A 14,629-nucleotide genomic window follows, 5' to 3' on the forward strand; every position below is an offset into this window, starting at 1 on the left:
GCACATGCATTTGTGTTTACTTGTTTGTCATCATGTCATGTGTATTGAGTGTATATCCATAGATTTATGGTTAAGTCATTAAGAGCAGGGACCACAGTTACATTTCTGGTGTCTTCTATAGCAACATGCTGGTACCAGACTTTTGATAAGCACTCAAGCCCATGTATGAATGGATTGATGCCACTTATAAGATTCAGTCTTTTGGGGCAAACTTCCTTATGACTTTAGTTTTTAATGTTTATTCTGTTACTCTTCCTAAAGGTAATTTCCAGTAATCTCTAGTCTTTGTGAGGGTCACATTTCCATTTCTTTTTGTTTGTTTATTTTGATAGCACCGTACACTATAGCTGATGACTTTCTTGGCTTATTTGCAAGAACACTATGACTTCATTGTGGATCCATCTATTCTCAGTTTTTTCTTTGCTCTGGTTCCACTTGACTGTCACCTCACAGAGTCAATAGCCTTCCCCTGTTAATGTCAACTTATTTTGTTCATACCTTTCTTAACACACTTACTGTAATATTTCACATGCCGTGTCTCCAGTTCCTGCAACATACACACATACCCCTGTGCTTCTGTAAACATTTGTGTGTGTGTGTGTGTATATGTATGATGTTCTGAAACAGGAATCATACTTCATTCAAATTTGAATCCCAATGACTCTCACTGTTCTTGGAGTAGAGTCGTGATTGACTCACTCTTGCTAAATTACTGACTGAATGAATCAATCGGATCAATGAAGCAAGCATATTATTTTCTCTACTTATATTTTTCTAGCACTTTTGCTATCTTCCTTCTGATTAGAGTACTTAGAAATGTCCCACTAATTGTATTTGTTTCATTGCATTTTGTCTAAATTATCCTGTTCAAGGATGTGTATTTTCAGAAATTTCTTTGACCTTGCTTGTACTTCCTTTATTCTTGTCCATTAAGACAATCATCACCCTCATTTTCTTTCACCTCTGATTACTCTGTCTATTGACAATGTAAAAACCTATATTTTGCTTTTACTTTTATTTCCTCCCCAGTAAATGCTAGCCCTGGATGTATTGGCTTACCAAGAAAACCTGTTTTAGAAGTTTCCTGTCCTCTATTTAGTTAGTAGTCCTCTCACTCATCCTTGAACTTCTGTCTTTTCTTAAAATGTCTACCTTCTCAAATGCTCTTGCCCTATTCAAGTCACCTTACCATCTGTTCATTTTCTAAAAGCATAACAGTGACTTTCCTTTTGAGAGTTTGAGCTTTTCAGCTTCACTTGCATCCCCTCCGCCCCCCAGAAGACCGACTGTGTTCATCTTTCAAATTCTGTAAATCAACTTTAATTTGACTTTTTTTGAAAGATAAAGAATTTCTTCTTGCCTCTATCTTCCATAGATACTGGTAAATCAGGCACTTGAACTGCCATGAGTTTCTTGGAGAGCTGCCATGCATTTACAACACGGTCATTGGTCACTCAGAAACATTGAGGAACTGTTGCTGTCAAAGCATGTGTTGAGCATATATTGCTTCCAGAGCATTCCATTTGACTTCATGTAAAGGTTAGGAAGAAATAAAGTCATAATTTTGGCCATTAAAGTAGTTTAGAATCAACTTAAAACACAACGTCCCCACCCCCAACACATCCCCACACAACAAAATGACTTTCATAAAGTAACACAAGGAAATATTAAAGTATATTACACAAATTATGTGTACACAGACATAAAGATAGAAAGTTAAAAAAATGCTACTAAGATTAAGTAACATTTAATCAGGAAAGATGTTTTCTAGACAGTCTCTGAGAAAAAAATATTTAAATGACAACTGGCCAAGAGAAGATGTTGTCACAGAAAAGAGATTGGCATAAATAGAATGATGGAAAGTGAGCCAATAGTTAGGACATTTGCCTCTTTGAGTCTTATCAACAGCAGTGTATAAAAAAATGTTATCCTAAAAGTGGACATTTAACTTTTGTCCCGTCCACAGAATAAACTACACATAAAAGGAATTCTTTCTTTTCCTTTATTCTCCAAAATGGTTTAATAAGATTAGCAATGCATAATTATTGCTCTGAGCTCAGATATAAGACCCACGAAGTTGGCAATCTGTTTGCTTAGGGAGACCTTACACCTCAAGAAATAATAAACAATTATCTGGTAACATGTAACATTAAGCGAAGGTATAAGACATATGGTGCAGAAGAGGTTCAAAGGATAGAAAAGATCATTAGGCTTGGATACACAGATGAATGCTCAAAGAGAAGTTCACATTTGAGCTGGGCTTTCAGGAGAAAGCTATTGAGGGGAGAGAAGGGACATCTGGGCAAGTGTTTCGTAGAGGGTACAAAGGCAGGAATGTGAACGGTCTTTTCAGGGTGTGGCCTGCCTTACAGTTCTTAGTTATGTGAGGCTGTTGTTGGACAAAAATGAAAATGTAGTTGAGTTGATACTAGTAGATGGTAATATGATATTAATAAATGGAGTAAATTAGTAAATTAGTAAATAAATGGAGACGTAGCAATGTTTATAACAGTATTTTCAACACTGTTAAGATGTCACATGTCCTTATATTCATCTGTAGATTCAAAGAAATATCCATTAAAATCCCAGCAGGCATTTATTTTTTAAGGAAATTGAGTAGCCGGTTCTAAAATGCATATGGAAATGCAAGGGACCTAGAATAAAAATTCTGAAAAAGAATAAAGTTAGAGGACTGATGTTACCTGATTTTACAAGACTTACTATGAAGCCTCAGTAGCCAAGACTATATGATATTGGTATAAAAATAAAAATATATGGGATAGAATAGAAAGTAAGGAATAGATTAAGACGTATATAGTCAGTCAACTTTCAGTGAAAGTGTCATGATAACTCAGTGCTAAAATGTACAGTTTTTTTAACAAATAGCAGTAAAAGAATTAGCTATCCATGTGAGGAAAAAGAAACCTAAGCCACAAATGTTACCACACCATAATTAATTAACTTTGATTAATTAATCAAAATTAACATAGGTCTAGACGTAAGAGTTCAAACTATGAAACCTCTAAAAGAACGCATAGGTGAAAATCCTTGTATCATCACATTAAACAAAGGTTTCTGACACAGCCACAAAAGCTCAGACCATCAAGGAAAAAACTGGCAATTTGAATTTCATTAAAATCACAACTTTGTTACTTTGAGAGACACAGTTACAAAATGAAAAGAGTAGCTATGGGCAAGGAGAAAATATTTGCAAAACATACATACAGAATATGAATAACATTTACAAGGGAATAATAGCAACCTAATCTTAAAAATTATGGACAAATCTACTTTCTGTCTGTAGAGATTTGCCTTTTCTGGACATTTTGTATAAATGGAATCATACAATATATGGTCTTTTGTGACTGGCTTTTTTTCACTAGCAGAATGCTTTCAAGGTTCATCCACGTTGTGGCATGTATCACTTTTCATTCCTTTTTATTTCCAAATAATATTCTGTTGAATGGATATACCACATTTTGTTTATTCTGACATCGGTTGGTGGATATTTGGGTTGTTTCCACTTTTTGGCTATTATGAATAATGCTGCTCATGTACAAATTTTTGTGCGGACATGTTTTCATTTTTCTTGGTATATACCTAACAGTGGAATTTCTGGGTCATGTGGTAACTTTATGTTTAACCTTTTGAGGAACTGCTGGATGGTTTTCCAAAGTAGCTGCACAAAGTTACATTGCCTCTGGTAATGTATGAAGGTTATAATTTCTCCACATCCTCATGAACACTTGTTATTATCTGTCTTTTGATCATTACCATCTCCTAGTGGGTGTGAAGATACCTCTTGCATTTCTCTGCTGGCTGTTGATTTGAGCATCTTTTCCATGTACTTCTTGGCCATGGGCATCTTCTTTGGTGAAGTGCCTATTCAGATCCTTTGCCCATTTTTTTTTCTCTTAAGGTATAATTGTCATATAACATTATATTAGTTTCAGGTGCACAACATAATGATTTGTATACATTGTGAAATGATCACCATGATAACTCTAATTAACATTCATCACCATACATAGTTACGACTTTTTTTCTTGTGATGAGGACTTTTAAGATAGATAGCATTTTTCAAATATGCAATACAGTATTATTAACTGTAGTCACCATGCTGTAGATTACATCTCCATGACTTATTTATTTTGTAGCTGGAGGTTTGTACCTTTTGACCCCCTTCATTCATTCTATCCACCCCCCCACCCCCCTACCCTCTGGCAACCACCAATCTGTTCTCTATACCCAGGAGCCTCGTTTTTGGTTGGTTGGTTGGTTTTGGCTTTTAGATTCTACATATAAGTGAAATCATACATTATCTTTCTTTAACTTAGTTTTAAAATGGATTATCTTTTTGTAATTGGGTTGTAACCATCTTTATGATACTGTAGATACAAGCCCCATATCAGATATATGATGTATAAGTTTTTTCTCCCAGTCTGTGAGGTATTGCATATTAAAACAATGATGAGATACCATTACACCTATTAGAATGGCCAAAATCCAAAACACTGACAATACCAAATGCTGGTGAGGATGTGCAGCAACAGGAACTCTCATTCATAATTTTGTGCTATTATCATTTCAAGCTTTTTACAGATTGCAAATGGCTTCTTAACTGTCTTCCTGATTTTAATCCTTACCTTCTTCAGTCTCTTCTCATCCTTACCCCTAATGGAGGAACATGATAGCAGTTTTCAAATATATGAAGGGCTATCATGAAAATAAGAATTGACTCACTCTGTGTAACTCTAGTAGTAGAAGAACTATACTCTTTTCTTCTAAATTATATTATGAATAAGTCCTTCAAGGCTGAATGCATTTCGTAAAAAAAAAATCAGCTCATTTTATAAATTCTTTTTTGGCCTCAGATGGTATAAACCAAGGCAAATAAAAATCACTTCTTCAAACCTTGTTCAACCTGCTATGCACACTCAAGTTTTGATCTTCATTTTGTTCTCTGATATCCTAGAACAGGCTGATACTGTTGGACTAACCTACTATCCTTTCTCTAAAAAAAAAAAAAAAAAATCCATCCCATTACCTCACCTACACAATATATTTTTTTCTGTAACTGTTGGCGTTAGCATTGTCCCAGTTATCCATATTACACTTAATTTACAGCTTACTTAACCAACTTCTAGTTAACAACCTTTGCAGCTAGATAGGGACTTGATAATGATTGTCTGTCATACACAAGCAATACCAGACCAGTAGCTATCATTTTCTGCAGCCGCACACAATTTTTATAGTCTTCTGAAAGTGTAAAGATAAACACATTCCTTAACATGATGCAAAGTTAAAGTAACTTTGTAACATTTTATTTTTTAGTTACTTTTTGTAACTTTAACATTTTAAGTGGAGTTATATGTATTAAAAGCTATGCTTTATGACCAAGGTTTTGAAGATAACTAAGAATCTTGGAAATCGTGTTTTAAGCTGACACTCTATAAAACATAATTCCCATCGATATAAAAGTTTGTCAGAATTATGATTCAGTTTAGTTAAAGACAATTTGGTTTTCTTATGCTTTTTAAGCTTTATGTAGGGATACTGTTAATCTGATCAGTATCCATATCAGAATATTAGGAAGTTCAGATTAACTAGTCTCTTCATTTGGAAAATGCGAACCCATACCTTTACAGAATCATGGAGAAAATATAGGTATGTATTTTAAACCAAAATTATTAAATTAGTCTTATTTGCCTAAAGATTCACTTCTATTATGTGAACTGGGCTTTCTATAAAAATATTTCTGAGCTTCTAGCAGAATCTCTAAGAAGGATTTTTTTCTTAAATGTCTAGCACATTTAAAGTCTTCATAAGATACTAGAATATAAGATTTATGAAAGTGCTTGCTATTCTCTCTGAACCAGATTATCACTCCTTTAACTTCCAAGCCTTTATAATTTAATTTATTAATACCCTTCTATGTTAGGAACATATTTCATGCATAGACAGTGAGAGATAATGGCTTTTCTCAATTACAACAACACAATTTGTCGCTTCCGTTCTGTAACCTCGGAAAGAGCTTTAAGTAATCAGAGAAACACAAAAACTCACCAGTCAAGATTTAAAAGGGTTATTTTACTTTCTAGTGTTCAGGAAATTTTTTATGAAATACTTTAAGCCCACAAATAGACCAAAAAAATTAAAGGATAGTAACTCAAAATTTTTTTTATCATCTTTCACATGAGAGATAATAGATCCCTATAATCCCAGTAGCCGTCTCGAATGGTCAGAATATAAAATTACACTCCTACTCATTGCTGCTACCAGTGGGGAGTGATTTTTCATTGTTGTTTAGCGCAAACTAGATCCAGAACCAAAATGGCCAAAGCCAGAAAAAAATTCAGAAGTACTACATTAGGACAAAACCATGTTAACAAAGATAGTGCTCTGTTGCTGCTTTAGAATCAGTCCGGGGACCAAGCAATTATTCCTGGGCTTAAACAGCCCATGAAACGTATTTCTGTGGTAACAGTTGTATTGGCTTTGTGAATCCACTCTGGCATCTTGGTGGAAGCTCCGAAGCTATCGTAGGCTTATATTCAGAGAGTTAAAAAAATGACTTTCATACATATAAAATGAACACGGATTAGACTTTACTTAACCCACTAATTAATGAGAGAACCAGTGAGATGTGGTAAATGTGATTCAAAGGACATTTTAGACATGCGTAGTTAAAGACAAGTTAATAAAGTAGTATTAGAATAACATTACTAAGTTAGATATAAAACTAGTTAATATTCTACAGGGAAATAAACCGTGGCCTATGGGATTATCTTTTCTAACAGAAGGAAAGTATCTGAATTTATTCAGGACAGAAAAAATCTGCAAATTAACATGCAACTTAAGTATATCCAGGATTTTAATCAATTTTAAACAGTGGATCAATGAAAATACATTCCCCCAAATTATCCTTGGGTGGACCTGTTAAATAATGCGCCTAAATCATATTGAAAAGATAGGTTGCTCTCCTTTTTATTCTTATTTTCAAACTTTAACTCTTCTTAACACATGGCAACAACATAAGATATACCCAACACTTGTCCAGAGTAATTATAGTGGCATAAGGTTTATTGGTGGGAAGTGTCAATATGATAAAGATGTCAGTGTTCCCCAAACTAATCTAAAAATCAGTATGATTTTATTAAAACCTCAACGAGTGTTTTTATAGAACTTGGCAAGTAAGTCCAAAACTAATTATGAAGAGAAAAAGCTCAAGAATAGCTCAGAAAAATTTGAGGACAATGAACAAGGTGGAGGGAATTATCCTATGAAATGTCAAAACTAATTATGAAGCAATAGAGTGTGCAGAGATAGACAGACAGACAAGTAGAAACTAGTAGAAAACCCAAAACATGTTGATGCACATTTGAAACCCTGACAGATGCAGCACTACAAATCGGTGGAGGAAAAGTGAACTCTTATTAAAAGTTATTAAGACATTTGTTTATAACACTTGGAAAACATAAAAATAGACTGCTAACACATATTATAATAAAAAATAACTTCCGGGTGGATAACTACCTAAATGCAGAATGGCAAAATGTTAAAACTTTTAGAAGAAAATAATAGAATGTTGTTATAACCTTGAGGCAGAAAGGGGTTCCTGACACAAAACACAGAACTACCTGATACAAAGCTGAAATTTCAAATGTGATTATATTTTTAAAAATTGTTTTCCTCAAAATCACCATTTTTCAAAGAAATGTGAAAAGACAAGCCACAGATTGGGACAAAGGTATTTGGAACATACTTAGTTGAGAAAGTGTTAGTATACAGTATGTATAAGGACATCTTCAATAAATCAATAAGAAAAAAGACACCCAACCCAACAGCATCAACAAAAATGGGTAAAAGACATGATCTAACAGTCTGCAGAAATGGACAAATGACTCAGAAAGATATGAATAAACGTTCAACCACACTGGTAATCAGGTAAATGCAATTAAAATCACAGTGTCATGTCTTTTTATACTTACAAGATCACCAGTATTTAAAGGGTCAGAATATACCAACTATTGGTGAGAGTGTGGGAAGTCAGAACCTTTCAAACATACAGTGCTACTGAGAATATGCATCGGCATAAGCATTTTGAAGTAAAATTTGTCTGTTTAAGTTGAAAAAGCATATGTTCTTTGATTTAGGAGTTCTATTTCTAGGTGTATATCATGGAGAAACTCACACGTGTGCGTAAGGAGACACATATGAGCAGTATTCATAATGGCTAAAATGGAAAACAATATAACTGTCCATCTGCAAATAATGGATGAATATATTTTGATATATTCACAAAAGATGTATATACCTGGTTGTTAAAATGAATTAGTAGAATGGTATTTGTAACTGTAGATAAATCTCATACATAACATTGAATGAAGCAAACTAAATTATGGAATGAGAGGCACACTTCACAATGTTTGAAAACTGCAGATGTACACATATTGTGCATATTCATGTATACATATTATTTCTACTTCAAAACGTCCATAGGAAGACTGAGCATCAAAATTAGTATGATGGTTACATCTATGGAAGCAGTGAAGGGAGTAGAATTAGAGATGAATAATAAAGGGGCTCTAGCTTTTCTGGAATACATTTCTTTAGGAAAAAATCTGACTCAAATATTGCGCAGTGCTGAGATTTGATAAAGTTGGGTGTTTGGTACATGGGTGTTTATTACCTAATTCCCTCTGCATTTCTCCATGATTGAAATACTTAGGAAAAAAAAGAGAGAAATACTTCCTTTTGAGGAATAAAAAAATGGTATGTATAAAACATGTATATAAACTTAAAAGCATTATACATTAAACAACACTAATACTGTATATTGCTCCTAAACATAAATAAATATATGCATTTATATACGTGTGTGCACACATAAACATACATACAGTTATGAGCATTATCTATTTCAAGCGTACAGCTTGAATAGGAAGGATTCCCTGCAATTCCTGTTGTTTTTTCTTGAAGAGGAGAGGTGGAAAGCAGGATTAGGGATGAGGCTCACAGCATATTTCAGCTGGATCTGTTGTTTTATGTAATTTATTAAGGACCAAAAATGATGTAAGTATGTCATACATTAGCAGTTACCAGTTCTTTGTGATAGGAATATGAATATTGGGCAAACTGAATCTCTCCATTTAGTATTGCTTTTCAAAACAATCTATTTTTCAAGACGATCTTTTATTTTATTTTATTTTTTATTTTATTTATTTATTTTTAAATTTTATTATGTTATATTAGTCACCGTACAAGACGATCTTTTAGAAACATTAAGGATGTGAGGGCGATCTGGCTGCGACATCTGTCACCCCATTGCTCTCCAGGGTTGATTCGGCTCATCTGGCTGGCTAGGCAGGTGTCCCCTTTCTCCCTCACCACTCCACGTGCATCCCTCCCGAAGCTGTGTGCTCGGTCGAAGAGGATGACCTTCCCCGATAGAGGAGAACTGTTCTGCGCTCCCCTGCTAGAGCTTCCAAACAAGCTCTCAAGGTCCATTTGTAGGAGAACATAGGGTAGTCAAGCTTCCAAGACTCCAGACACATCCAAATGAGGCTCTGCACATGGCAGTCTGCCTTTCTTAAAAAAAAAAAAAAATTAAAATTAAAAAAAAAAAAACATTAAGCATTTGACTAAGATCGGAGCTTGTGGATAAAAGACAAATTTTGGGGTCAGTAAGAGTATCATAAAATCAAGTACTTTGTCAACTCATGTATTGAAAATGATAATGTACTATCAGAAAAGTTAATTGTGGCTAATTTTTCTCCTCTTCCCAAAGAATACAAGTCAATGACCAGATTGTGGAAGTGGATGGAATCAGCTTGGTGGGTGTCACACAGAATTTTGCTGCAACAGTTCTCAGAAACACCAAGGGCAATGTCAGGTAAATATGTGGCTTCGGATATGTATAATTTTATTACTTAACATTTTGTTGAATTTTAGTTTTCTAGAATTGTACCTGTAGTTATATGTAATTACAATGAAGATTTTATCTAAATACTCAACACCTGCCTTTAGTTTTTAATGTTTCCTTCTTTATTGTAATTAGTTTATGCAAATGTAATTTAAGACCAAAACTTATGGTATTTTAGAACGACATGAAAATATGAAGTGTACCGTGTGAATCAATATGGTTAATCACTGAACTAAGTGTGCCTCACTGCATAAAATTTCTGCTTAAGTCCTCAACAAATATGAATTTAGACTCTAAAGCCTTTTAATAAAACTAGTTATACAGTAAATTGAAATTGAAATGATTATACATGTATCCAGCAGTACATGTTTTTAGATAAACTGGCTAAATTATTTGAGGTTAATACATGCATTTAAAAAATCTCTTTATAGACTTTATAGGACTAATCTTTGGTAAACTGTAACTTTGCCAACTTAATAGGACAGAGGGTACATTCTTTTGGACCTTGAGATGTATATCCTGTCCTGGGGGTTCTGAAAATTGTAGCTTAGAAAACAGATAAGAAAGTAGTCCTGAGCCAACTAAGGTCAAGGTTTGAAATCCATTTTATTTGGTCATAGGGTATTTATTTTTAAATATCGTGTTGCTTATGTCTTAATATTTTTCCATCGATCCTACAAAGGAACACAGAGGGGACATTATTTAATGTGGGCAATTATGAAAATGTTTTGGTGTTACCATCAAAATGTCACGGCCAGATACTCTGAAATATCAGTGAGTTAATATTGCTGTAAAGAGGGTAACACGAGGATTTTATTGCAGCGGGTTTTATGTTGCACAAACATGGGTTTAAGTTTTAGAATTTAGACTTTTTCAGTTGGAAAATACCCTTTAATGCTGAAGGAAATGTTTAAAGAATGCAACATCAATGACTTTTATGGGTGCTATGTTGATGCTTCAAGACTACCCATAGTCCTGAGAAAAGTATGTGAAATAATTGGAAAGAGCACAGAAAAAACTGTCTGATGCTCTCTTAGAGCCGTGTGTGTGGGCTCCCTCAGGAAATGTGACTGTCTTTCCGCAGATTACTGTCTGTTCTTGAGACAGCACTTTCCTCTGTCGGTAGAGAACTTGGTTTTAAAGCTGCCCGTTAGGCTTTGAAGTGAATTTTAAAGTGAAATATTAGTAAGATACACATTCAACTTGTTAAGAACATTGTTCTTTTTTCTTTCTTTTTTTTATAAGAACATTTTTCAGTTGCAAGGAAGTTTATAGTTACATGAAATCATAGCCATCCTTTTATTTCAAACCTCCTACAAATTACAAACGGCTTCTCAACTATCTCCTGATTTCAGTCTCTCTCTTCTTCATTCTGTCCTTCTCATCCTTCCTCCAAATGGAGGAAAATAATAGCAGTTTTCAGCTCTAGGAAGGGCTATCATGGAAAAAGGAATGAACTCATTCTGTGTAACTCTAGTACTGGAGGATCTGAGACCTGTGGGTAGAAGTGAAAATTCCACATCCATCATGTGCCTCTCCTCTTCACACGCCTTCAGTGGCCCCCCATTCTGTACAGAATCTAAGCTCTTGACCCTGGTATTGAAATCTTTCATCAGCCAGTCTTATCACTTACCTCTCCCTGTGGGTAGTCATATTCCTTCAAATGTGACTTGTGAATTATTGTTTTATTATTGTGCCTTTCTCTCTGTCATTTCTTCTGTTTAAAATACTGTCTTCTGTTTAGAACCTGCTTATCTTGAGGAACATATTTCAAATCCCTTATCTTCCAAGAAGTCCTCCTTGACCTACATATCCCCTAGTGATCTCTTCTTCCTGGTAGCACTCATCATTCATACTACTTTTTTGACCTTGAGGTTACAGAATATTACTTTCATCTTTTAAAGGCATACATTTATTTCCTCATTCACTTTACACAAATCTTGATATTGAAATGGGACCTTTAGCCCTCCCTTGTCCCCCCCCAAATTATTTAACCCAGGGTCTTAATTGAGTATAAGGAGAAAGTCTTTTCTCAATTTTAACTTATTAAAAATAATATTTGAGTCCTCTGAATATATTTTAGGTGGTAGTTCTCCGTAAAGTAATAATACAAAAACAGAATCCCAAAACTAGACCTGTATTTTTATTTTTATTTAATTAATTTATTTATTTTAAAGATTTTATTTATTTATTTGACAGAGAGAGACACAGCGAGAGAGGGAACACAAGCGGGGGAGTGGGAGAGGGAGAAGCAGGCTTCCCGCAGAGGAGGGAGCCCGATGCGGGGCTCGATCCCAGGACCCTGGGATCATGACCTGAGCCGAAGGCAGACGCGTAACGACTGAGCCACCCAGGTGCCCCTAGAACCTGTATTTTTAATGAACTTTTTAAAACTAAGAATTTAAAATAGGTGTGGTTTTATATTTCTTGTTAATTGGTGTCTTAGCTGTCATATTCAGTGGTTACTGAAATTTATTTTCAAAAAGGGATATCTGAAAAATTAGTAAATTTAGTTTGATATTTTTCCTAACTACTAAGCACAGATCTGGGAGCCATGGGTCTAAAAATACAAGTGGGAGAAAGATAGGAAGCGAGAAGTGATGAGAAGAACGGAACTGAGATTTGGATGGTGATTCTTTCTGAAGTATTAGAGGTCAAGATTTTACTTATTTCCTGGGAATGTGTATGAAATTGGTGCCAACTTTTGGATATGCGTTGAAATCACACAGTGAAGTTCTGTGACTTTATCCACACTCACAGAGAATCATTTTCCATCTGACCTCAGTCTGCTTTATTTTGTTACACTTTAAATGACAATACCTGAGTTTATGAACCGATGCTACTAACAAAACCTCCATTAATATGACATTTTTAACACACTGGAGAAATTACGAGTATTTTAATGTGATAATTTTCAAGGCTTACGTGTTTTTCAACTCCACATCATTTATATGAGTTAAGAAGTGGTTCAGCTCATGGGCGCCTGGGTGGCTCAGTTGTTCAAGCGACTGCCTTCGGCTCAGGTCATGATCCTGGAGTCCCAGGATCGAGTCCCGCATTGGGCTCCCTGCTGAGCGGAGAGTCTGCTTCTCCCTCTGACCCTTCCCCCTCTCATGCTCTAGCTCATTCTCTCTCTCAAATAAATAAATAAAATCTTTAAAAAAAAAAAAAAAAGAAGTGGTTCAGCTCAAACCAGGTGAGGTTCCTGGGGGAGTGAAAGTCTAGCCTGACTCAGAGTATCAGTAAACAATTACTATTTCCTTCATTTTACTGATGTCATTTAAAACTAAGCACTCATGATAAGTATTATGCTAATATCATGTAATTACTTTACATAATTGATTAGGAAAGGACTCACAGGAATCAGAATAGTTCGTAGTCAGAAAGGATGCACCACAGCAGCTTCGGGAGAAAGAAAAGCGGTAACAGGGTGGGCGTGGCGAACTCTGACACAGTCTTCTTTATCATCCCTCTGCTGGGCCTCACAGGACTTGGTCTCCCAGTGCTGAACCACCATGGGCATGCATGTGCATGCAGCATCTTGGTACCAAGAAGTCCCAAGTCTATGTATGGTAGGGATTTCTCACTGAAATCATTGAAAACCCCTGGACTCCACCAAATCCAGGTAGAAGGAATAAATCCAATGATTATTGCCAAATAATTTTGACAAGCTAGTCTGTCTTGCCTTGAAACAGCTCACGGACCCATATTTGCAGAACATCATTTATCCCTGGTTAGTACATCTCACAGCTTTGACTAAGGATCAGTACCATGCTCTAGGCAATTCTGTGTACTTTGTCAATCCAGCTGGTCTCTAGATTAACTCATGCTCTATAATGCATAGTGCATAACATATTTACCACTCTCCTTTTGACTTTAGATTCATACTACTTAGTATGTTTCTATTGTATATTTCTTCTTTTAAATTTTTCTTATTTGAGCGTATTTATTGTATATTTCAATGTTACCTGGTGAAAACCTAAAAAGAAAATGTTGTAAGTTATTTGAAAACCTATAATCTTTTTGGTGCTTGATAGAACGTAACTTGCCAAATGTCATATAGTTAAAAAGTTAGAAAAAAGTTCTTTTCTTATTGTCAGATCCTGCATTATGTAAAAAATAATTTAAATAGTTTAGATTCGGTTCATTTGAATCTGCAGGTTTATCTACTTACAATTCATTTTTATATCAGAACATATTAAGTGATGCTTTTCTTGGAGATCCTTAAAAGAGCCTTATGTCTGTTGGTCCATGTAAAGTTATGGAGAAAATACTTTTAAACTTAAAATTGTAAAGTTATTAGGAAAAAATAATAGTTCAAAAGAGATAAAAATACTGGGTATACCCATGGAAAGAAAGTAGGAATCTCTAGATATTAGGAGACTAATTAAAAGTTATACAAACTACTTTCCATTTATTTTTGGATACATAATTTAGCTTTCTGTGATGTTGTTTTGCTAGAGATGTCCCAAATGTAGACATTTCACTCAATCTCTTATGTTCTATCTCTGTGGACAAGGGGAAAAATATCTTTGAATTATAGTGATAGGTACAGTCATACAGCTGATTCTGTTACAAATTATAAATATTATTTAATGTATTCACTGATATTTCTTTATGCACTTAGTACTGGGAATAATTGTCTTTCTCTAGTAACTGTTTTTTTTTTTCCCCATGAAGCCAGACCTCATGGATTCAGATTCT

At 34.7% G+C, this 14,629-nt stretch overlaps 1 protein-coding gene across 4 annotated transcripts in view; it reads left to right on the plus strand.

The window, feature by feature from the left end:
• PPP1R9A (protein phosphatase 1 regulatory subunit 9A) overlaps positions 1–14,629 on the plus strand; it is a 296,367-nt gene that overhangs the window by 174,692 nt on the left and 107,046 nt on the right. For all 4 annotated transcript variants that reach the window (XM_021689634.2, XM_021689633.2, XM_021689637.2 and 1 more), the window contains exon 4: positions 9,791–9,895. In XM_021689634.2, coding sequence (XP_021545309.1) covers positions 9,791–9,895 — 105 coding nt within the window. The remainder of the gene's footprint in view (positions 1–9,790; positions 9,896–14,629) is intronic.

The sequence above is a fragment of the Neomonachus schauinslandi genome, chromosome 12 (assembly GCF_002201575.2).
Source record: "Neomonachus schauinslandi chromosome 12, ASM220157v2, whole genome shotgun sequence".
Taxonomy (NCBI): domain Eukaryota; kingdom Metazoa; phylum Chordata; class Mammalia; order Carnivora; family Phocidae; genus Neomonachus; species Neomonachus schauinslandi.